The sequence below is a fragment of the Acipenser ruthenus genome, unplaced genomic scaffold (genome assembly GCF_902713425.1).
Source record: "Acipenser ruthenus unplaced genomic scaffold, fAciRut3.2 maternal haplotype, whole genome shotgun sequence".
Lineage (NCBI taxonomy): Eukaryota > Metazoa > Chordata > Actinopteri > Acipenseriformes > Acipenseridae > Acipenser > Acipenser ruthenus.
The window spans coordinates 37,501-63,825 of NW_026708164.1; the positions used below are offsets into that span (position 1 = coordinate 37,501).

General features: G+C 42.9%; 1 protein-coding gene across 1 annotated transcript in view; it reads left to right on the forward strand.

Moving 5' to 3' along the window:
• The window catches only part of clcf1 (cardiotrophin-like cytokine factor 1), a 29,025-nt gene extending 3,010 nt beyond the window's left edge, over nt 1-26,015 (forward strand). The window contains exons 2-3 of the mRNA XM_059020158.1: nt 21,289-21,452; nt 22,332-26,015. Coding sequence (XP_058876141.1) covers nt 21,289-21,452; nt 22,332-22,958 — 791 coding nt within the window. The 3' untranslated portion in view covers nt 22,959-26,015. The remainder of the gene's footprint in view (nt 1-21,288; nt 21,453-22,331) is intronic.
• Nucleotides 26,016-26,325: the final 310 nt, after the last annotated feature.

Here is a 26,325-nt window from a genome sequence, read left to right on the forward strand (position 1 = left end):
GCTATACAGCAAAATAATACAGAGAATAATTTTCTTTAACAACCGATTCCACTGAGAGAACTAATACTTTAAATGGAACGTCTTTGTGATGTCATGCGCTACGTAGCTAATGATGTAACGGCGGTTCTGTTTCTAGCGTCACGGTATCGCGTCTATTTATCCAGCTATTGTATGATATTCTTCCAAACTGTACATGATCACATTTCACTTATTTACTAAAAACATATATATATATAATTATTTCTTAGCAGACGCCCTTATCCAGGGCGACTTACAATTGTTACAAGATATCACATTATTTTTACATACAATTCCCCATTTATACAGTTGGGTTTTTACTAGAGCAATCTAGGTAAAGTACCTTGCTCAAGGGTACAGCAGCAGTGTCCCCCACCTGGGATTGAACCCACGACCCTCCGGTCAAGAGTCCAGAGCCCTGACCGCTACTCCACACTGCTGCCCCTGCATATATTTCTCAGTGGCGTACCTAGGGGGGATGGGGGTGAGTGGTGATTTTAGGGGTTTGAACCCCTCAGTAATGAATTATTCAACTACGTCGGACAATAAAAAATATCAGCCACGTGGGAAAGTCTCGATCCATCGATGATGTAAAGTTTGTAGTCTTAGAACAGCTAAAATTAAACAATGCGACATACAGAAGGATAAAATTAAGTAAATGGATAAATAGACCGAACACGATGATGACAGCGGGACTCAACAGAAAAGAATGAACTAATTAACTTCAATAAATAATATTTAAATAAATAAATAAACCAAATTCATTCAAAAGTCCTGCACGCTGGTGCGCTGATCCTCAGAGCCGGCATCGCATGATATAATAAAAATATAAGTTTATATGAAGTAATGTTAATTCGAATGAATACAGATTCGAGGATAGAAGTAAAAATGACGTCACGATATATAGAACACCGTTACGTCATGTAAGAATAAATCATGGATTTGAATATAAATTTTGGATGTATAAGTTTAAAGATCAGATGTAAATATATATATATGGTTAAAGAAAGGGGCTTGTAACCAGGAGGTCCCCGGTTCAAATCCCACCTCAGCCACTGACTCATTGTGTGACCCTGAGCAAGTCACTTCACCTCCTTGTGCTCCGTCTTTCGGGTGTGACGTAGTTGTAAGTGACTCTGCAGCTGATGCATAGTTCACACACCCTAGTCTCTGTAAGTCGCCTTGGATAAAGCCGTCTGCTAAATAAACTAATATATATATATATATATATATATATATATATATATATATATATATATATATATATATATATATATATATAAAGGTAATGTAGGTTCAAATTGGAATAATAGATTGATATCATTTATTGTCCGACGTAGTTGAACAATTACTTACTGGGGGGGTTCAAACCCCTAAAACCACCCCCCAGCCCCCCCTAGATACGCCACTGATAAATATCTGCAGGGGCAGCAGTGTGGAGTAGTGGTTAGGGCTCTGGACTCTGGACCGGAGGGTCGTGGGTTCAATCCCAGGTGGGGGACGCTGCTGCTGTACCCTTGAGCAAGGTACTTTACCTAGATTGCTCCAGTAAAAACCCAACTGTATAAATGGGGAATTGTATGTAAAAATAATGTGATATCTTGTAACAATTGTAAGTCGCCCTGGATAAGAGCGTCTGATAAGAAATACATGATTAGTAAAAAAAACCCAACTGTATAAATGGGGAATTGTATGTAAATATAATAATTAAAAATAATGTAATTGTATGTAAAAATAATGTGATATCTTGTAACAATTGTAAGTCTTAGTCTGCTAAGAACTAAAATAATTTATGGGCTATATATATATATATATATAGTCGATTGCAACAGGAAATTAGTATTCTTGGAGAGCCAAAAATAAACCGCATGCACCCTTAAAACCCTTAATTCTTTGCTCCAAGTGCCTGTTTCGCCTGATGTATTTATTTATCGATGCATTTGTTTATTGATCTATTTAATTATTGATCTATTTAATTATTGATCTATTTATTTATCGATGTATTTATTTATCGATGCATTTGTTTATTGATCTATTTAATTAATGATCTATTTATTTATCGATGTATTTATTTATCGATGCATGTGTTTATTGATCTATTTAATTATTGATCTATTTATTTATCGATGTACTTGTTTTGTGGTCGTTGTGTTGTATATATATATATATATATATATATATATATATATATATATATATATATATATATATATATATATGAAGTAGAATCGCACACGGTTCTTTTGAAATCCGCCCCTCTTCTGACCGGACCGATGTGTCTTTCTTGATCCCGCGTGTTTACACATCTGTTGCGGGAATGCGGCTCACACACGTGTCTTGAATAGACTGTAGCCCTGAGCATTTAGCGCAGCAAATGAAAAAAACGTGTGGCGAGGCTACGCTTTCACAAAAACATCGTTCACGGAATTTTCGGATTTGAAAATTCTCCCTTCTAATGTCAGTACCAGCGGCAAACAGACAGGAAGAAATCACTCGTACGCACAACACTAAAAAGTATTTCATAAAAGAGAAATAAACGGATCTCTCTGTCTATTTAGCAATTTCCCGTTGCAAAAATACAGCCTTTAATATATCACGCTTGTTCCATCCACAAAACTGAAAAGGGACTTGCAGTCCTGATAGATTATTATCAATTATTCACATTTCTGTGTACATACATTATATATATATATATATATATATATATATATATATATATATATATATATATATATATATATATATAATTTATTTCTTAGCAGACGCCCTTATCCAGGGCGACTTACAATTGTTACAAGATATCACATTATACATTATTTCACATATCACATTATTTTTACATACAATTACCCATATATACAGTTGGGTTTTTACTGGAGCAATCTAGGTAAAGTACCTTGCTCAAGGGTACAGCAGCAGTGTCCCCCACCTGGGATTGAACCCACGCCCCTCCGGTCAAGAGTCCAGAGCCCTAACCACTACGCCACACTGCTGCCCAAATATATATATATATATATATATATATATATATATATATATATATGTATGTAAAATACTGTGTTTGCATTTCTCTCTCTCTCTCTCTCTCTCTCTCTCTCTCTCTCTCTCTCTCTCTCTCTCTCTCTCTCTCTCTCTCTCTCTCTCTCTCCAAACACGTCACTGCGTTTATAATTCGTTTATAATAGAATTTGTTATAATGTTTATCTTGTAAACTCTTTGGAGGTGTTTAGGATTTGTAACACTTCTTTTAAAAACATGTTATAACCGGGCTGGTGTTTTAAAACCTAAACATTAAACTTGGCAAAAAACAGCGCAGATTCAAACACGTAACGTCGAGCAATTATTTAGAGTTCCACGTGACTAAACACCAGCGGGACCCCCTGATGACGTATTAACACCCCTGTTGAGGAACAGAACGCTTCTATTTGACAAGCACGTGTCGTTTTAGAATTTAAACGCGTCACGGGTATATACGTTTTTGGCTTCCCGTAGTTGCGGTGTGTTTAACACAGAATTATCCCGGGTTTAAAAGGCATGTCGTATGCAGACAGGCTAAAAGAATTGAATCTGTTCAGTCTTGAACAAAGAAGACTACGCGGTGATCTGATTCAAGCATTCAAAATCCTAAAAGGTATAGACAATGTCGACCCAGGGGACCTGAAAAAAGAAACAAGGACCAGGGGAATGGAGATTAGATAAAGGGGCATTCAGAACAGAAAATAGGAGGCACTTTTTTACACAGAGAATCGTGAGGGTCTGGAACCAACTCCCCAGTAATGTTGTTGAAGCTGACACCCTGGGATCCTTCAAGAAGCTGCTTGATGAGATTCTGGGATCAATAAGCTACTAACAACCAAACGAGCAAGATGGGCTGAATGGCCTCCTCTCGTTTGGAAACTTTCTTATGTTCTTAAATTTAAAACTGTTTCAGATAGGCTAAAATAATTGAATCTATTCAGTCTTGAACAAAGAAGACTACTTGGTGATCTGATTCAAGCATTCAAAATCCTAAAAGGTATAGACAATGTCGACCCAGGGGACCTGAAAAAAGAAACAAGGACCAGGGGAATGGAGATTAGATAAAGGGGCATTCAGAACAGAAAATAGGAGGCACTTTTTTACACAGAGAATTGTGAGGGTCTGGAACCAACTCCCCAGTAATGTTGTTGAAGCTGACACCCTGGGATCCTTCAAGAAGCTGCTTGATGAGATTCTGGGATCAATAAGCTACTAACAACCAAACGAGCAAGATGGGCTGAATGGCCTCCTCTCGTTTGTAAACTTTCTTATGATCTTATCAAGGGAAAGTGTGTCTGAAAACGAACAGCGAAGCCTCTTCCTGGCTTGTGATGTCACGGTAACCACACCCACTCCCTCCTATTGAAATGTGTTCTTGCTGTGACGTCATTGGCTGCGCAGTTAATGATGTCACAATGCTGTTCCTGTCTGTTTAAACCTGCAGGAATCGCTGGATTCAGATCCATTTATTATCCTTGACTCCTCCCTGTCGTACATTTAGCCTCTTGTAAAGCTACACAGTGCAGGTTGTTCGTGTTCTGTGTGTTTTTTTAATATTTGTTCATTAACTTTATTAATTTTTATGTTTGACAGATGATTCTTGGTTCTTTATAGAATTTTATCCTACAGCTGTGGGCAAAAGTTTAGCATCACCTAGAATTTTAGAATTGAGACATAATTAAGGGCAGCAGTGTGGAGTAGTGGTTAGGGCTCTGGACTCTTGACCGGAGGGTCGTGGGTTCAATCCCAGGTGTGGGACGCTGCTGCTGTACCCTTGAGCAAGGTACTTTACCTAGATTGCTCCAGTAAAAACCCAACTGTATAAATGGGTAATTGTATGTAAAAATAATGTGATATCTTATAATAATTGTAAGTCGCCCTGGATAAGGGCGTCTGCTAAGAAATTAATAATAATAACAGCAAATAAAAAACTATATATAAATAATTGATCTTTTATTTATCATCGCTTCATCAAAATAAATTACAAAATGATATCTCTGAACAAACAAACTAACCAAAAACTATACCGTCAGGAAGCCATGATCGCAGTCCAGTGGTATTTCATGTTAGATTTCTGTAATGTCACATTTTTCAACGTCAGTTTTTCATGAAGTAGATGGAAAACTATACAAAGCGCTGGGTGTGGAATTCAATATGTTAACAAGGGAACATTATTCAGCAGCTTTCATTGGACTCTATGAAGCTGAGGGAGTTCATTCTATATAGAGGGGGTGGAATTCAATATGTTAACAAGGGAACATTATTCAGCAGCTTTCATTGGACTCTATGAAGCTGAGGGAGTTCATTCTATATAGAGGGGGTGGAATTCAATATGTTAACAAGGGAACATTATTCAGCAGCTTTCATTGGACTCTATGAAGCTGAGGGAGTTCATTCTATATAGAGGGTGTGGAATTCAATATGTTAACGAGGGAACATTATTCAGCAGCTTTCATTGGACTCTATGAAGCTGAGGGAGTTCATTCTATATAGAGGGGGTGGAATTCAATATGTTAACAAGGGAACATTATTCAGCAGCTTTCATTGGACTCTATGAAGCTGAGGGAGTTCATTCTATATAGAGGGGGTGGAATTCAATATGTTAACAAGGGAACATTATTCAGCAGCTTTCATTGGACTCTATGAAGCTGAGGGAGTTCATTCTATATAGAGGGGGTGGAATTCAATATGTTAACAAGGGAACATTATTCAGCAGCTTTCATTGGATTCTATGAAGCTGAGGGAGTTCATTCTATATAGAGGGTGTGGAATTCAATATCAGGGTCTAGTGCTATATATTATAAAGACATTTCAGAGGGCTGGATCGCATCAATATCAGGGTCTAGTGCTGTATATTATAAAGACATTTCAGAGGGCTGGATCACATCAATATCAGGGTCTAGCGCTGTATATTATAAAGACATTTCAGAGGACTGGATCGCATCAATATCAGGGTCTAGTGCTGTATATTATAAAGACATTTCAGAGGACTGGATCACATCACTATCAGGGTCTAGTGCTGTATATTATAAAGACATTTCAGAGGGCTGGATCGCATCAATATCAGGGTCTAGCGCTGTATATTATAAAGACATTTCAGAGGGCTGGATCGCATCAATATCAGGGTCTAGCGCTGTATATTATAAAGACATTTCAGAGGGCTGGATCGCATCAATATCAGGGTCTAGTGCTGTATATTATAAAGACATTTCAGAGGGCTGGATCGCATCAATATCAGGGTCTAGTGCTGTATATTATAAAGACATTTCAGAGGGCTGGATCGCATCAATATCAGGGTCTAGTGCTGTATATTATAAAGACATTTCAGAGGACTGGATCGCATCAATATCAGGGTCTAGCGCTGTATATTATAAAGACATTTCAGAGGGCTGGATCGCATCAATATCAGGGTCTAGTGCTGTATATTATAAAGACATTTCAGAGGGCTGGATCGCATCAATATCAGGGTCTAGTGCTGTATATTATAAAGGCATTTCAGAGGGCTGGATCGCATCAATATCAGGGTCTAGTGCTGTATATTATAAAGACATTTCAGAGGACTGGATCACATCAATATCAGGGTCTAGCGCTGTATATTATAAAGACATTTCAGAGGGCTGGATCGCATCAATATCAGGGTCTAGTGCTGTATATTATAAAGGCATTTCAGAGGGCTGGATCGCATCAATATCAGGGTCTAGCGCTGTATATTATAAAGACATTTCAGAGGGCTGGATCGCATCAATATCAGGGTCTAGTGCTGTATATTATAAAGACATTTCAGAGGACTGGATCACATCAATATCAGGGTCTAGCGCTGTATATTATAAAGACATTTCAGAGGGCTGGATCGCATCGATATCAGGGTCTAGTGCTGTATATTATAAAGGCATTTCAGAGGGCTGGATCGCATCAATATCAGGGTCTAGTGCTGTATATTATAAAGACATTTCAGAGGGCTGGATCGCATCAATATCAGGGTCTAGCGCTGTATATTATAAAGACATTTCAGAGGGCTGGATCGCATCGATATCAGGGTCTAGCGCTGTATATTATAAAGACATTTCAGAGGGCTGGATCGCATCAATATCAGGGTCTAGTGCTAGATAGATAGATAGATAGATAGACAGATAGATAGATAGATAGATAGATAGATAGATAGATAGATAGATAGATAGATAGATAGATAGATAGATAGCTAGCTGTGCAAGTTTTCCCACATCTCTAACATTATGTAAGGATTGCTCAACACGTTTTTGTATTTATGTCATGTTTATTTTGGCAAAGCTGCCGTTTTTCTTTCTCAGCCTGACATTTCTCAGATAATTACCATCCACTCTGGCATGTGTTTGAAATTAAAAAGAAAGCTGGTACAGAAATCTGCGAAGCTTTCACAAACAGGCGTGGGGCGACCAATCACGCCTGTTTATTTGACTTGCTAGACAAATGCACACGCGTGTAAAAAACGGCCTCGCCGCGGACACCCTGCACGTGTGAAACACAATAAGGAGCGATTGCGTAACGTTCCCAATGCGCTGAACGATTGGGTTAGCCTTAGTTCTGGTCTCTTACAAAAATAAACTCACATTTAGTGCCATTAGTGAGTTTTTTTTTCTTTTAGTTTTCCTTGTTAGACATTTCCCATGCTTATACTCTGCATTTACCATTCCCCTGTGCTTTACAATGCTTCCCTATGCTTTACCAGACCTCTCTGTGCTTTACAATGCTTCCCTATGCTTTACCAGACCTCTCTGTGCTTTACAATGCTTCCCTATGCTTTACCAGACCTCTCTGTGCTTTACAATGCTTCCCTATGCTTTACCAGACCTCTCTGTGCTTTACAATGCTTCCCTATGCTTTACCAGACCTCTCTGTGCTTTACAATGCTTCCCTATGCTTTACCAGACCTCTCTGTGCTTTACAATGCTTCCCTATGCTTTACCACACCTCTCTGTGCTTTACAATGCTTCCCTATGCTTTACCAGACCTCTCTGTGCTTTACAATGCTTCCCTATGCTGTACCACACCTCTCTGTGCTTTACAATGCTTCCCTATGCTTTACCACACCTCTCTGTGCTTTACAATGCTTCCCTATGCTTTACCAGACCTCTCTGTGCTTTACAATGCTTCCCTATGCTTTACCAGACCTCTCTGTGCTTTACAATGCCTCCCTATGCTTTACCAGACCTCTCTGTGCTTTACAATGCTTCCCTATGCTTTACCAGACCTCTCTGTGCTTTACAATGCTTCCCTATGCTTTACCAGACCTCTCTGTGCTTTACAATGCTTCCCTATGCTTTACCAGACCTCTCTGTGCTTTACAATGCTTCCCTATGCTTTACCAGACCTCTGTGCTTTACAATGCTTCCCTATGCTTTACCACACCTCTCTGTGCTTTACAATGCTTCCCTATGCTTTACCAGACCTCTCTGTGCTTTACAATGCTTCCCTATGCTTTACCAGACCTCTGTGCTTTACAATGCTTCCCTATGCTTTACCAGACCTCTCTGTGCTTTACAATGCTTCCCTATGCTTTTCCACACCTCTCTGTGCTTTACAATGCTTTGCTGTGCTTTACCAGACCTCTCTGTGCTTTACAATGCTTCCCTATGCTTTACCACACCTCTCTGTGCTTTACAATGCTTTGCTGTGCTTTTACTGAGAGACACTATAATAGAAAAACGAGTCTCCACCATCAAGGGGTCATGAGTTTGGGTTGTCTGGGTTGAAAATCAGCTTCTATCTCACCCAGTAATCTAAAAAAAAAAAGAGTCACGTAGATGAGATATTCACTTTCATTCGCATACCAAGTCGTGACATCCTGCGATTAGAAGCTGTAAATAAAACGTCTCAAAGAATGAACTGTGACAGCGACAGACGCGCAGAAGCGGCGCTCCGCAGACTCTCTCTCTCGTTAACTTCAAAACCCCTCCAGAACCAGGAAACCGCCAGTAATGTAATCTGTATAATTAGAAGACGCACGCATAGCGTCTGTCTCAATGTGTTAGCGTAACGCACGCTCGCCGCTTCATAGAGACTCCAAACAACTCCGGCCAAGCGGCGCCCTACAGACAATATTTTTTTAAGGATAGAGACATCATTTACTATACGATATATATATACATTATAAAACCGCAGTAATTGCGTTAGAACGCATTTTGAGAACTGCGACATTGTTAAAAATGCGCTCGCCTTAGGGTATTACAACTCTATATCAAAAGACATAATCGCAGTCCAGTAATATTTCATGTTAGATTTTGGAAATGTCAGTTTTTCGTGAAGTATCTGGAAAAGTATACAAAGCGGTGGGTGTGGAATTCAATATGTTAACAAGGGAACATTATTCAGCAGCTTTCATTGGACTCTATGAAGCTGAGGGAGTTCATTCTATATAGAGGGGGTGGAATTCAATATGTTAACAAGGGAACATTATTCAGCAGCTTTCATTGGACTCTATGAAGCTGAGGGAGTTCATTCTATATAGAGGGGGTGGAATTCAATATGTTAACAAGGGAACATTATTCAGCAGCTTTCATTGGACTCTATGAAGCTGAGGGAGTTCATTCTATATAGAGGGGGTGGAATTCAATATGTTAACAAGGGAACATTATTCAGCAGCTTTCATTGGACTCTATGAAGCTGAGGGAGTTCATTCTATATAGAGGGGGTGGAATTCAATATGTTAACAAGGGAACATTATTCAGCAGCTTTCATTGGACTCTATGAAGCTGAGGGAGTTCATTCTAGAGGGGGATGATGCTAAACTTTTGGCTATTGTTGTAAAGTTTCCCACAGTAAAAGCAGAGCACGTCATAATAAAGCACAGAGAGGTCTGGTAAAGCATAGGGAAGCATTGTAAAGCACAGAGAGGTCTGGTAAAGCATAGGGAAGCATTGTAAAGCACAGAGAGGTGTGGTAAAGCATAGGGAAGCATTGTAAAACACAGAGAGGTCTGGTAAAGCATAGGGAAGCATTGTAAAACACAGAGAGGTCTGGTAAAGCATAGGGAAGCATTGTAAAGCACAGAGAGGTGTGGTAAAGCATAGGGAAGCATTGTAAAGCACAGAAAGGTCTGGTAAAGCATAGGGAAGCATTGTAAAGCACAGAGAGGTGTGGTAAAGCATAGGGAAGCATTGTAAAGCACAGAGAGGTCTGGTAAAGCATAGGGAAGCATTGTAAAGCACAGAGAGGTCTGGTAAAGCATAGGGAAGCATTGTAAAGCACAGAGAGGTCTGGTAAAGCACAGGGAAGCATTGTAAAGCACAGAGAGGTCTGGTAAAGCATAGGGAAGCATTGTAAAGCACAGAGAGGTCTGGTAAAGCATAGGGAAGCATTGTAAAACACAGAGAGGTCTGGTAAAGCATAGGGAGGCATTGTAAAGCACAGAGAAGGATGGTAAAGCATATTAAAAAACATGGCATGCCAGGGTAGACTGTGGTAAATGCAGAATATGACCCTGGGGAAAACATTGTAAAATTTGTATAAGAGGATAATTTACAACAAGACCTATTGACACACACTAAATACTTCTCCCCCCTCTCTCTCCCTCTCTCTCTCTCTCTCTCTCTCTCTCTCTCCCTCTCCCCCCCTCCCCCCTCTCTCTCTCTCCCCCCCTCCCCCCTCTCTCTCTCTCTCTCTCTCTCTCCCTCCCCCCTCTCTCTCTCTCCCCCTCCCTCTCTCTCTCTCCCTCTCTCCTGGTAGTAAATGCATCTCATCCCGCTCTTGTTTGCTCTTGTCAGTTTCAGGAACGTGTCAGTTTCACCCGACATGTTTCCCTGCTCTCTTAAATCAAGCGATGACAGACAGAGAAGGCAGATGAACTGACTGTCTATCTGCTTATCTCTCAATCTCTCTGTCTGTCTCTCTGTCTCTCTGTGCCTGTCTGTCTGTGCGTCTCTGTCTGTCTGTCTATCTACTTATCTCTCTGTGTCTCTCTCTGTCTCTCTGTGTCTGTCTGTCTGTGCGTCTCTGTCTGTCTGTCTATCAATCTATCTATCTATCTATCTATCTATCTATCTCTGCTAACTTGACTTTCTCTCTCGGTCTCTTCTGGTTTGGAGTTTCTGATCCAGTGAAGTTCTGGATGACGAAGGCATTAAAACGTTTCTCTGCTAACTTGACTTTCTCTCTCGGTCTCTTCTGGTTTGGAGTTTCTGATCCAGTGAAGTTCTGGATGACGAAGGCATTAAAACGTTTCTCTACTAACTTGACTTTCTCTCTCAGTCTCTTCTGGTTTTTGAGTTTCTGATCCAGTGAAGTTCTGGATGACGAAGGCATTAAAACGTTTCTCTGCTAACTTGACTTTCTCTCTCGGTCTCTTCTGGTTTTTGAGTTTCTGATCCAGTGAAGTTCTGGATGACAAAGGCATTAAAACGTTTCCCTGCTAACTTGACTTTCTCTCTCGGTCTCTTCTGGTTTGGAGTTTCTGATCCAGTGAAGTTCTGGATGATGAAGGCATTAAAACGTTTCTCTGCTAACTTGACTTTCTCTCTCGGTCTCTTCTGGTTTGGAGTTTCTGATCCAGTGAAGTTCTGGATGACGAAGGCATTAAAACGTTTCTCTGCTAACTTGACTTTCTCTCTCGGTCTCTTCTGGTTTGGAGTTTCTGATCCAGTGAAGTTCTGGATGATGAAGGCATTAAAACGTTTCTCTGCTAACTTGACTTTCTCTCTCAGTCTCTTCTGGTTTGGAGTTTCTGATCCAGTGAAGTTCTTGATGACGAAGGCATTAAAACGTTTCTCTACTAACTTGACTTTCTCTCTCAGTCTCTTCTGGTTTTTGAGTTTCTGATCCAGTGAAGTTCTGGATGACGAAGGCATTAAAACGTTTCTCTGCTAACTTGACTTTCTCTCTCGGTCTCTTCTGGTTTTTGAGTTTCTGATCCAGTGAAGTTCTGGATGACGAAGGCATTAAAACGTTTCTCTGCTAACTTGACTTTCTCTCTCGGTCTCTTCTGGTTTGGAGTTTCTGATCGGACTACACTGTATTTGCTGTATAGATTATTCAGTAAGCATGGAGATGGTTACGTCACACAGCTAGTTGTATTAAAAGCTTAAATTAAGTTTCTCTCGGGCTGTGCTTACAAATGTCAAGCGATTAGCAGAAGTTAGCTTAATTCAGTAGGATGTAAGCCATTGCCAATATTTACTCAGAGTAAATTTAGAAGTCTCACAACAGCACTGTGCACTAAAATCTGAATCCTGTCCTGCATCTATGAACTCTTATTGTCTGTCCAGTTTGTTTATATTCTCATAAGTTCGTTTTAGTTTTGATTTTAAAGGGAGGCGCTCCTTTAAAGGGAGGGGCCAGTGATCATGTTAATAAAGCTAATAAGAGGTGAGAGAATGGATTTTAAAGATGGTCAGCGCTCCTTTAAAGGGAGGGGCCGGTGATCATGTTAATAAAGCTAATAAGAGGTGAGAGAATGGATTTTAAAGATGGTCAGCGCTCCTTTAAAGGGAGGGGCCGGTGATCATGTTAATAAAGCTAATAAGAGGCGAGAGAATGGATTTTAAAGATGGTCAGCGCTCCTTTAAAGGGAGGGGCCGGTGATCATGTTAATAAAGCTAATAAGAGGTGAGAGAATGGATTTTAAAGATGGTCAGCGCTCCTTTAAAGGGAGGGACCAGTGATCATGTTAATAAAGCTAATAAGAGGTGAGAGAATGGATTTTAAAGATGGTCAGCGCTCCTTTAAAGGGAGGGGCCGGTGATCATGTTAATAAAGCTAATAAGAGGTGAGAGAATGGATTTTAAAGATGGTCAGCGCTCCTTTAAAGGGAGGGGCCGGTGATCATGTTAATAAAGCTAATAAGAGGTGAGAGAATGGATTTTAAAGATGGTCAGCGCTCCTTTAAAGGGAGGGGCCGGTGATCATGTTAATAAAGCTAATAAGAGGCGAGAGAATGGATTTTAAAGATGGTCAGCGCTCCTTTAAAGGGAGGGGCCAGTGATCATGTTAATAAAGCTAATAAGAGGTGAGAGAATGGATTTTAAAGATGGTCAGCGCTCCTTTAAAGGGAGGGGCCGGTGATCATGTTAATAAAGCTAATAAGAGGTGAGAGAATGGATTTTAAAGATGGTCAGCTCTCCTTTAAAGGGAGGGGCCAGTGATCATGTTAATAAAGCTATTAAGAGGTGAGAGAATGGATTTTAAAGATGGTCAGCGCTCCTCTAAAGGGAGGGGCCGGTGATCATGTTAATAAAGCTAATAAGAGGTGAGAGAATGGATTTTAAAGATGGTCAGCGCTCCTTTAAAGGGTTAACCTTTCTGTAATGTAAAAAAAACTGCAGGAACATCAGAAAAGAGGGACAGAGTTTTTCCTAAGAGAATGATCTGGATCCATTAAATTTTTTTTTTTTTTTTTTAAATAAATTCCAGCACAAGAATGCTTTTTGTTAAACACTAAACTACACCAAAACAAAAAAAACAAAAAAATCTAAATCAGGCTTTTAAATTAACGTTTCCCCCTCTTTGAAATTTTTATGTGTCTTTTGAAAAAGATATATTTTTTTTTTCCTTGGTAATTTTCCTCCCCCCCAAAAATGTAAACATCATGTAAGAGTTTTCAGACCGTGAAAAATTGATTTGGCCGCTTGCTTTGGATTTCTCAGAGGGCAGTTACTGCACAGATAAACTCACTCCCCCCCCACGGGTAACAGAATACCCTTTGTTTAAAAAAAACGAAAAAACCTGCAGTCGATTTAAGAACCAAAGAAAAACAAAATCCGATCTCAAAGTTTCGAAGCTGTTTACCTTCCAATCCTCTTCGGCTCACAGGATCCACGGCTCAGTTATGCTCCCGTGTCTCTTATAGATTGGATGCTTCTCCTAATTCCAGCGTTGATCGCCCCCCCTCGTGTTTCTATAGCTGTTTCACTAACGGACTCGTTTCTATATTGTGAGAAGTGTTGAATTTAAATCAAGGGAAGTAATGTTAAAACTCTACAATGCATTAGTAAGACCTCACCTAGAATATTGTGTCTGTACTTGTGTGTGGGTATCTGTGCGTGTGTGTATCTGTCTGTGTGTGTGTCTCTGTGTCTGTGTGTGTCTGTGTATCTGTGTGTGTGTGTATCTGTGTGTGTGTGTCTCTGTGTCTTTGTATCTGTGTGTGTGTGTGTCTCTGTGTGTGTGTGTCTGTGTATCTGTGTCTGTGTATCTGTGTGTGTCTGTGTGTGTGTATCTGTGTCTGTGTGTGTGCGTGTGTCTCTGTGTCTGTGTATCTGTGTCTGTGTATCTGTGTGTGTCTGTGTGTATGTGTGTATCTGTCTGTGTATCTGTGTGTGTCTGTGTGTGTGTGTATCTGTGTCTGTGTATCTGTGTGTGTCTGTGTGTGTGTATCTGTGTCTGTGTGTGTGCGTGTGTCTCTGTGTATGTGTATCTGTGTCTGTGTATCTGTGTGTGTCTGTGTGTATGTGTGTATCTGTCTGTGTATCTGTGTGTGTCTGTGTGTGTGTGTATCTGTGTCTGTGTATCTGTGTGTGTCTGTGTGTGTGTATCTGTGTCTGTGTGTGTGCGTGTGTCTCTGTGTCTGTGTATCTGTGTCTGTGTATCTGTGTGTGTCTGTGTTTGTGTGTATCTGTGTCTGTGTATCTCTGTGTGTCTGTGTGTGTGTGTATCTGTGTCTGTGTATCTCTGTGTGTCTGTGTGTGTGTGTATCTGTGTCTCTGTATCTGTGTGTGTGTGTTTTTCTGTGTGTGTATCTGTGTGTGTGTATCTGTGTGTGTGTGTGTGTTTCTGTATATCTGTGTGTGTGTGTGTGTGTGTGTGTGTGTGTGTGTGTGTGTGTGTGTGTTTCTGTATATCTGTGTGTGTGTGTGTGTGTGTGTGTGTGTGTGTGTGTGTGTGTCTCTTTGTGTGAGTATCTCTGACACATGGCAAATGACATTTAATAGAGAAAAGTGTAAGGTATTGCACGCAGGCAATAAAAATGTGCATTATAAATATCATATGGGAGATACTGAAATTGAAGAAGGAATCTATGAAAAAGACCTAGGAGTTTATGTTGACTCAGAAATGTCTTCATCTAGACAATGTGGGGAAGCTATAAAAAAGACCAACAAGATGCTCGGATATATTGTGAGAAGTGCTGAATTTAAATCAAGGGAAGTAATGTTAAAACTCTACAATGCATTAGTAAGACCTCACCTAGAATATTGTGTTCAGTTCTGGTCACCTCGTTACAAAAAGGATATTGCTGCTCTAGAAAGAGCGCAAAGAAGAGCAACCAGAATTATCCCGGGTTTAAAAGGCATGTCGTATGCAGACAGGCTAAAAGAACTGAATCTATTCAGTCTTGAACAAAGAAGACTATGTGGTGATCAGATTCAAACATTCAAAATCCTAAAAGGTATAGACAATGTCGACCCAGGGGACCTGAAAAAAGAAACAAGGACCAGGGGAATGGAGATTAGATAAAGGGGCATTCAGAACAGAAAATAGGAGGCACTTTTTTACACAGAGAATTGTGAGGGTCTGGAACCAACTCCCCAGAAATGTTGTTGAAGCTGACACCCTGGGATCCTTCAAGAAGCTGCTTGATGAGATTCTGGGATCAATAAGCTACTAACAACCAAACGAGCAAGATGGGCTGAATGGCCTCCTCTCGTTTGTAAACTTTCTTATGTTCTTATTTCTTTATTCATCGTTCACATCCTGGCAGCTTTTTACACTTAGAGCTTTAAAGTCTGTTTTAGAGCTCTATTTTTGAAATGTCTGCTCTAGTGCTCTGATAGTGTCAGGGTTAGCAGGCTCTTCTTGCAGAGATTTGAAGGTCAGATCACCCCCCCCCCCCCTCCCCCCAGTGCACCAGAGCAGACGTTTCGAAAAGAGCTTTGAAACAGACTTTAAAATTAGAAGTCTAAAAAATGGTCACTGACAGGCTGGTTTATATTGCTGGGATGGGGGGTGGATGATGTCACTGACAGGCTGGTTTATATTGCTGGGATGGGGGGTGGATGATGTCACTGACAGGCTGGTTTATATTGCTGGGATGGGGGGTGGATGATGTCCCTGACAGGCTGGTTTATATTGCTGGGATGGGGGTGGATGATGTCACTGACAGGCTGGTTTATATTGCTGGGATGGGGGGTGGATGATGTCACTGACAGGCTGGTTTATATTGCTGGGATGGGGATGGATGATGTCACTGACAGGCTGGTTTATATTGCTGGGATGGGGGGTGGATGATGTCACTGACAGGCTGGTTTATATTGCTGGGATGGGGGGTGGATGATGTCACTGACAGGCTGGTTTATATTGCTGGGATGGGGATGGATGATGTCACTGACAGGCTGGTTTATATTGCTGGGATGGGGGGTGGATGATGTCACTGACAGGCTGGTTTATATTGCTGGGATGGGGGTGGATGATGTCACTGACAGGCTGGTTTATATTGCTGGGATGGGGGGTGGATGATGTCACTGACAGGCTGGTTATAAAGTCTTGGGGAGGGGCCTGCAGCAAATCACTGAAGCAGCCTGACCTTTCACCTCTCACACCACCTGAGCGAGCAAATCAGCCTTGGGGTCACGTAGGGGTCACACAGGCATTACTAGCTGCAGACAGACAGACAGACAGACAGACAGACAGACAGACAGAGCCCCACAATCCTGTTCAGTTTGACGCTACAATATAATCCCTTCTTCTTGGGGTCTGTGTTAGTTTACTACATTCTGAAAAGAGTTTAGTTTCATTAAAGCTGCAGACAGACAGACAGACAGACAGAGCCCCACAATCCTGTTCAGTTTGACGCTACAATATAATCCCTTCTTCTTGGGGTCTGTGTTAGTTTACTACATTCTGAAAAGAGTTTAGTTTCATTAAAGCTGCAGACAGACAGACAGACAGACAGAGCCCCACAATCCTGTTCAGTTTGACGCTACAATATAATCCCTTCTTCTTGGGGTCTGTGTTAGTTTACTACATTCTGAAAAGAGTTTAGTTTCATTAAAGCTGCAGACAGACAGACAGACAGACAGACAGACAGACAGACAGACAGACAGACAGACCCACAATGAAAGAAAGAAAGAAAGAAAGAAAGAAAGAAAGAAAGAAAGAAAGAGAGAAAACGCTGGGCTGCAGTGTGGAAGGCAGCGGGTTTGAGGAGCTCAGTGGTTAGGGTGCTGGCCTGCAGTGTGGAAGGCAGTGGGTTTGAGGAGCTCAGTGGTTAGGGTGCTGGGCTGCAGTGTGGAAGGCAGTGGGTTTGAGGAGCTCAGTGGTTAGGGTGCTGGGCTGCAGTGTGGAAGGCAGTGAGGTTTGAGGAGCTCAGTGGTTAGGGTGCTGGGCTGCAGTGTGGAAGGCAGTGGGTTTGAGGAGCTCAGTGGTTAGGGTGCTGGCCTGCAGTGTGGAAGGCAGTGGGTTTGAGGAGCTCAGTGGTTAGGGTGCTGGGCTGCAGTGTGGAAGGCAGTGAGGTTTGAGGAGCTCAGTGGTTAGGGTGCTGGGCTGCAGTGTGGAAGGCAGTGGGTTTGAGGAGCTCAGTGGTTAGGGTGCTGGGCTGCAGTGTGGAAGGCAGCGGGTTTGAGGAGCTCAGTGGTTAGGGTGCTGGGCTGCAGTGTGGAAGGCAGCGGGTTTGAGGAGCTCAGTGGTTAGGGTGGTGGGCTGCAGCGTGGAAGGCAGTGGGTTTGAGGAGCTCAGTGGTTAGGGTGCTGGGCTGCAGTGTGGAAGGCAGCGGGTTCGAGGAGCTCAGTGGTTAGGGTGCTGGGCTGCAGTGTGGAAGGCAGCGGGTTTGAGGAGCTCAGTGGTTAGGGTGCTGGGCTGCAGTGTGGAAGGCAGCGGGTTTGAGGAGCTCAGTGGTTAGGGTGCTGGGCTGCAGTGTGGAAGGCAGCGGGTTTGAGGAGCTCAGTGGTTAGGGTGCTGGGCTGCAATGTGGAAGGCAGTGGGTTTGAGGAGCTCAGTGGTTAGGGTGCTGGGCTGCAGTGTGGAAGGCAGCGGGTTTGAGGAGCTCAGTGGTTAGGGTGCTGGGCTGCAGTGTGGACGGCAGTGGGGTTTGAGGAGCTCAGTGGTTAGGGTGCTGGGCTGCAGCGCGGTGGCCTGGCTCCTGCAACAGAAGCTGTGTTATTAATTTGCAGTCTTTATCTCCTCTCACTCTCTCGCGCCCGTTCACTCAGCAGCCCCTTTATAATGAGAACAAGCCCTTTAATTGAGACGTTACTTTCATGAGACGCTCCGGGGGCTGCTAGTGCCAGCTCTGTTCCTGACAAGTAATTACAAAAACAGCCTCTTTTCATCTGTCAATCGCACAGGGAGGGAGGGAGGGAGGAGAGGAGAGGGAGGAGAGGGAGGGGGGGAGAGGGAGGCAGAACGCAGAACCTTTTTTAAAATAAACACGCCATGCCACACGTCTGTCCCCGAGCGATCAGTCAAGCGTGCCTCAAGTTTAGACAACATCGCTACACATCAGTTAACTGGCTTGAGGCGACTGCCTGATTCTAAACACTGTGCTGTTGCAAGCGCACCTCTTATGAGCTTTATTAACATGATCACTGGCCCCTCCCTTTAAAGGAGCGCTGACCATCTTTAAAATCCATTCTCTCACCTCTTATTAGCTTTATTAACATGATCACCGGCCCCTCCCTTTAAAGGAGCGCTGACCATCTTTAAAATCCATTCTCTCACCTCTTATTAGCTTTATTAATATGATCACTGGCCCCTCCCTTTAAAGGAGCGCTGACCATCTTTAAAATCCATTCTCTCGCCTCTTATTAGCGTTATTAACATGATCACTGGCCCCTCCCTTTAAAGGAGCGCTGACCATCTTTAAAATCCATTCTCTCGCCTCTTATTAGCTTTATTAACATGATCACCGGCCCCTCCCTTTAAAGGAGCGCTGACCATCTTTAAAATCCATTCTCTCACCTCTTATTAGCTTTATTAATATGATCACTGGCCCCTCCCTTTAAAGGAGCGCTGACCATCTTTAAAATCCATTCTCTCGCCTCTTATTAGCGTTATTAACATGATCACCGGCCCCTCCCTTTAAAGGAGCGCTGACCATCTTTAAAATCCATTCTCTCACCTCTTATTAGCTTTATTAACATGATCACCGGCCCCTCCCTTTAAAGGAGCGCTGACCATCTTTAAAATCCATTCTCTCACCTCTTATTAGCTTTATTAACATGATCACTGGCCCTTCCCTTTAAAGGAGCGCTGACCATCTTTAAAATCCATTCTCTCACCTCTTATTAGCTTTATTAACATGATCACTGGCCCTTCCCTTTAAAGGAGCACTAAGCAAGGGGTCTAAATTGACGCTTTCTCAGAGAGAGCGAAACGAGAGGCAATTTTAAGCCCCTTTCAGCCTCTGTCTGTATTATCTTCCAGTCTCAGTGCAGCTCCCTGCTTGTAGAATGAAAAATTGCTGCATTAGATTCAGTTCTGCTTTCAGTGTCAAACTTACCTCTTAGATGTTTATTCTCCTATTTGAAATTACACTGCGGGAAAGAATGACCAGAGATCTGACCGGAAAACAGTTTAGAAAGTCGCGTTAAACTGGGAACTTTGATTATTATTATTATTTTGTTGCTCAGTCTGTGTTGCTTTGACTGTGAGTTCAGGAGCTGCTCTTCAGTTCTAGCTGCGCTGCCATAGTTATTGTATTTTGAATCGGTACAGCCCTGGCTAGGACTACAGCTCCCAGCATGCCTCTGCACCCGCGGCAATGGTGAGGGATGCTGGGAGCTGTAGTTCTGTAACTGCCATAGACATGTGGAACACAGGCTAGATCAGCCAGTCTTTATAGATGGAAGAGCTATTGAAACTCAGGGGGACTGTCTGAATCGTGTTTGGTGTTGCTGTATAATATATAAAACTATGCAGATTGAAACTCAGGGGGACTGTCTGAATCGTGTTTGGTGTTGCTGTATAATATATAAAACTATGCAGATTGAAGCTCAGGGGGACTGTCTGAATCGTGTTTGGTGTTGCTGTATAATATATAAAACTATGCAGATTGAAGCTCAGGGGGACTGTCTGAATCGTGTTTGGTGTTGCTGTATAATATATAAAACTATGCAGATTGAAGCTCAGGGGGACTGTCTGAATCGTGTTTGGTGTTGCTGTATAATATATAAAACTATGCAGATTGAAACTCAGGGGGACTGTCTGAATCGTGTTTGGTGTTGCTGTTTAATATATAAAACTATGCAGATTGAAACTCAGGGGGACTGTCTGAATCGTGTTTGGTGTTGCTGTATAATATATAAAACTATGCAGATTGAAACTCAGGGGGACTGTCTGAATCGTGTTTGGTGTTGCTGTATAATATATAAAACTATGCAGATTGAAACTCAGGGGGACTGTCTGAATCGTGTTTGGTGTTGCTGTATAATATATAAAACTATGCAGATTGAAGCTCAGGGGGACTGTCTGAATCGTGTTTGGTGTTGCTGTATAATATATAAAACTATGCAGATTGAAGCTCAGGGGGACTGTCTGAATCGTGTTTCTTGTACAGGTCGTCTTTCTTAGCTTGGGAAGGGAATAGTTAATGTCAGGGACTTTAAACAGGTTGTCTGATTCTGAGTCCCCTAAGGGAGGTAATGACCCCCTAATTTTGGAGAATCAGGGATCAGAGGGATGAGATGAAGAGAAAGAGAGAAGAGGGGAATGGAGACAGTGAAAGTGCTGGTGTAGTTACACCACCAACAGAGGAAATAGCAGTACTTACAGAGAGAGAGAGAGAGAGAGAGAGAGAGAGAGAGAGAGAAGGGGAGACAGAGAGAGAGAGAGAGAGATAGGGTGAGCAAGACAGAGGGAGAGATAGAGAGAGAAGGGGAGACAGAGAGAGAGAGAGAGCGTGAGAGGGGGGATAGAGAGAGAGGGAGAGCGAGAGAGAAGGGGGAGACATAGAGAGAGAGAGGGAAGGAGAGAGGGGAGAGAGAGAGAGACAGAAAGAGAGACTGAGAAAGACTTCTAGCGGAAACGTTTGCCATTGAATTTACACTGAAGATGCTGAGAAAGACTTCTAGTGGAAACGTTTGCCGTTGAATTTACACTGAAGACGCTGAGAAAGACTTCTAGTGGAAACGTTTGCCGTTGAATTTACACTGAAGACGCTGAGAAAGACTTCTAGTGGAAACGTTTGCCATTGAATTTACACTGAAGACGCTGAGAAAGACTTCTAGTGGAAACGTTTGCCATTGAATTTACACTGAAGACGCTGAGAAAGACTTCTAGCCCAAACTCCCTTCCTCTCCCCATCCGGTTTTGAGTGACACCCCTCTCACCAAATTCCCCTCTCTCCCCTCACAGGTCCTCACGGCCCCCTCGCGCTCCTATTGGCTGCCCTGCTGAATGCTCTGCGAGTCCCCGCCCTCAACGTGACTGACTCCGCCTCCCCGGGAGCCTCCATTCAGAGAACCTACGAGCTGACCAAGTACCTGGAGCACCAGCTGAGAGCCGTGACTGGAGCCTATGTGAGTATCAAACCCTAACCCTGACCACAGACTATACACTGTGCACTGAATACCACAGACTATACACTGTGCACTGAATACCACAGACTATACACTGTGCACTGAATACCACAGACTATACACTGTGCACTGAATACCACAGACTATACACTGTGCACTGAATACCACAGACTATACACTGTGCACTGAATACCACAGACTATACACTGTGCACTGAATACCACAGACTATACACTGTGCACTGAATACCACAGACTATACACTGTGCACTGAATACCACAGACTATACACTGTGCACTGAATACCAGACTATACACTGTGCACTGAATACCACAGACTATACACTGTGCACTGAATACCACAGACTATACACTGTGCACTGAATACCACAGACTATATATACACTGTGCACTGAATACCACAGACTATACACTGTGCACTGAATACCACAGACTATACACTGTGAAGTAGAAACTGTGTATCACATAGGCCATAGTCAACATCATAAACCATAGACAATAGACCCTACACCATGAACTATACACCATAGAGAAAATACCATTGACCTCAGGGGAGGGAGGAGGGGGCAGGTTAATAACGGCTCCACTCTGCTAGTTTAGATATGATTCTGAGAGCTCTGTGGAGGACACAGGGCTTGCTTTACACTTAAAACAAATAATAACAATACAACTCTCTCTCTCTCTCTCTCTCCTCTCTCTCCTCTCCTCTCCTCTCTCTCTCTCCTCTCTCCTCTCCCTCTCCTCTCTCTCTCTCCCTCTCCCTCTCTATCCCCCTCTCCCCCTCTCTCTCCCTCTCTCCCTCTCCCTCTCCCTCCTCTCTCTCTCTCTCTCTCTCTCTCTCTCTCACTCTCCTCCCCAGCTGAGCTACCTGGGCCCCCCCTTCAACGACCCCGATTTCAGCGCCCCACGCCCCAACTCCTCTGAGCCCTCTCTGCCCAGCGCCACCACCAGACTGGACCTCTGGAAAGGGATGGACAATCTGCAGAGGCTGTCCGAGAACCAGCAAGCCTACAGCCTGCTCCTGGGGTCAGTGAGGGGGCTCGCTGAGGGGACCCTGTGCCCCTCCCTCCAGCGATCCCTCCAGCACCTGTGCACGGGGCTGCAGGGGCTCCTGATCAGCATCGCCGGGGTGATGAGCGGCCTGGGGTACCCCTTACCCCCCTCCGCTGCCCCCATGGGGCACCTCAAACCCAGCGTTCTGCTGCCCCGCAATTTGGGGGACTTCTCCGGTTTTGGGGAAGTGATCTTAACAGAAAGACCTCTCCTCTTCAGACCTGCCGCCCAGGGAAACCCCGCCCCTTCTTCCTCCTCTTCCCCGTCGGGCCCCGCCCCTTCCAGGACAGGCCCCGCGCGGCCGGCCAGTGATTTCTCGCGGAAGATGGCCGATTTTTGGGTGCTGAAGGAACTGCAGACGTGGCTGTGGCGGTCAGCGAAGGATTTCAACCGCTTGAAAAAGAGACTGACCGTGCAGAAGAGGCGGAGCTGAGGCGGGGGGCGTGGCTGTTGTAGGGGGGAGTGGCCGTGTAACCACGCCCACCTCGCCGCCCATTCTAAACTCTGAGAGTTCTCTTACCTATAGACCTCTAGACAGCTCTGCAGTGCTGAGTGGAGATCTCTTTCCTATAGACCTCTATACAGCTCTGCAGTGTTGAGAGTGGAGCTCTCTTTCCTATAGACCTCTATACAGCTCTGCAGTGTTGAGAGTGGAGCTCTCTTTCCTATAGACCTCTATACAGCTCTGCAGTGTTGAGAGTGGAGCTCTCTTTCCTATAGACCTCTATACAGCTCTGCAGTGTTGAGAGGGGAGCTCTCTTTCCTATAGACCTCTCTACAGCCCTGCAGTGCTGAGTGGAGATCTCTTTCCTATAGACCTCTATACAGCTCTGCAGTGTTGAGAGTGGAGCTCTCTTTCCTATAGACCTCTATACAGCTCTGCAGTGTTGAGTGGAGATCTCTTTCCTATAGACCTCTATACAGCTCTGCAGTGTTGAGAGTGGAGTTCTCTTTCCTATAGACCTCTATACAGCTCTGCAGTGTTGAGAGTGGAGCTCTCTTTCCTATAGACCTCTATACAGCCCTGCAATGCTGAGTGGAGCTCTCTTTCCTATAGACCTCTATACAGCTCTGCAGTGTTGAGAGGGGAGCTCTCTTTCCTATAGACCTCTATACAGCTCTGCAGTGTTGAGAGTGGAGCTCTCTTTCCTATAGACCTCTCTACAGCTCTGCAATGCTGAGTGGAGCTCTCTTTCCTATAGACCTCTATACAGCTCTGCAGTGTTGAGAGGGGAGCTCTCTTTCCTATAGACCTCTATACAGCTCTGCAGTGTTGAGAGTAGAGCTCTCTTTCCTATAGACCTCTATACAGCTCTGCAGTGTTGAGAGTGGAGCTCTCTTTCCTATAGACCTCTAGACAGCCCTGCAGTGTTGAGAGTAGAGCTCTCTTTCCTATAGACCTCTAGACAGCTCTGCAGTGTTGAGTGGAGCTCTCTTTCCTATAGACCTCTATACAGCTCTGCAGTGTTGAGAGTGGAGCTCTCTTTCCTATAGACCTCTAGACAGCTCTGCAGTGCTGAGTGGAGCTCTCTTTCCTATAGACCTCTATACAGCTCTACAGTGTTGAGAGTGGAGCTCTCTTTCCTATAGACCTCTAGACAGCTCTGCAGTGTTGAGAGTGGAGCTCTCTTTCCTATAGACCTCTCTACAGCCCTGCAATGCTGAGTGGAGCTCTCTTTCCTATAGACCTCTAGACAGCTCTGCAGTGCTGAGTGGAGCTCTCTTTCCTATAGACCTCTATACAGCTCTGCAGTGTTGAGAGTGGAGCTCTCTTTCCTATAGACCTCTCTACAGCTCTGCAATGCTGAGTGGAGCTCTCTTTCCTATAGACCTCTCTACAGCCCTGCAATGCTGAGTGGAGCTCTCTTTCCTATAGACCTCTCTACAGCCCTGCAATGCTGAGCTCTCTTCCCTGTATTATAATTATTAATATCATTCATTGTTTTCGATCTCCGCTGTATTTGTGTATTATTTAATTGAGTGAATATGAAGCTGATGATAGCGCTGTACTGTACCGTAAGGCTGTATAACTCATAAGGCTGGTCCTTCACTAATAGTGACGTCATTATTCGTTTTTTTTTTAATTAAGAAAACTATTTTGTTTTCTTCCTTTATAGAAAACCCCCAAATTCCAAAGAAATTGGGAATTGATCAAAATAAATAACAATCCAGTTTTTCAATTACAATTAAAATTTATTATCATTTCACAATTCCAGTTCCAGTTCCAGTCCCTGCGAATGAATTGCAGTTGATATAATAATAATAATAATAATAATAATAATAATAATAATAATAATAATAATAACCGTGATCGTTCAGCTGCTTTCGTTTGAAGCTGATTTTAATTGACAGACAGACAGACAGACAGACAGACAGACAGACAGACAGACAGAGCCCCACAATCCTGTTCAGTTTGACGCTACAATATAATCCCTTCTTCTTGGGGTCTGTGTTAGTTTACTACATTCTGAAAAGAGTTTAGTTTCATTAAAGCTGCAGACAGACAGACAGACAGACAGACAGACAGAGCCCCACAATCCTGTTCAGTTTGACGCTACAATATAATCCCTTCTTCTTGGGGTCTGTGTTAGTTTACTACATTCTGAAAAGAGTTTAGTTTCATTAAAGCTGCAGACAGACAGACAGACAGACAGACAGACAGACAGACAGACAGACAGAGCCCCACAATCCTGTTCAGTTTGACTCTACAATATAATCCCTTCTTCTTGGGGTCTGTGTTAGTTTACTACATTCTGAAAAGAGTTTAGTTTCATTAAAGCTGCAGACAGACAGACAGACAGACAGACAGACAGACAGACAGACAGACAGACAGACAGACAGACAGACAGAGCCCCACAATCCTGTTCAGTTTGACGCTACAATATAATCCCTTCTTCTTGGGGTCTGTGTTAGTTTACTACATTCTGAAAAGAGTTTAGTTTCATTAAAGCTGCAGACAGACAGACAGACAGACAGACAGACAGACAGACAGACTGACTCCTCTTCAATGGAAGTGATTTGCTGGTGTTTCACAGAACACCCCATGCAGCGCGATTGCGATCGCCCCCGACGACGCTGCTCTGGAATCGATTATAAGGGAACAGGAATTGTAAATGGAAAGAGATTTTAAAAAGGAATTTGGAAATGGAACCCAGGACCGGACCGCCCTGACCCTGGCAGAGTCTTTACACCCTCCGCTGCGTGCAAAGGCGCTATATAACACTGCCACGTGAACCACGTGTCAGAGCATTTTACAGCTACTGCTTTTCACACGCTCTGAATCTGTGCAAAAAAAAACCAAAAAAAAAATTGGTAAACATTTTTTTGTGGATAATCATTCATAAATATTTATTTATTTCTGTCTTTTATTTATTTTACGAATGTATTTATTTTCCTATTATTATTATTATTATTATTATTATTATTATTATTATTATTATTATTATTATTATTATGTCTGTTAGTCGGTTTGTGTTTCATTAACAATACATGTCCATTAAAATATTATTATTATTATTATTATTATTATTATTATTATTATTATTATTATTATAGTTACTCAAACACTGGGTTTTCTAAGGGTTATTTACCCTGGTTTGTTTTTTAATCTCCTTTACCAGACCTCTCTGTGCTTTACAATGCTTCCCTATGCTTTACCAGACTTCTCTGTGCTTTACAATGCTTCCCTATGCTTTACCAGACCTCTCTGTGCTTTACAATGCTTCCCTATGCTTTACCAGACCTCTCTGTGCTTTACAATGCTTCCCTATGCTTTACCAGACCTCTCTGTGCTTTACAAT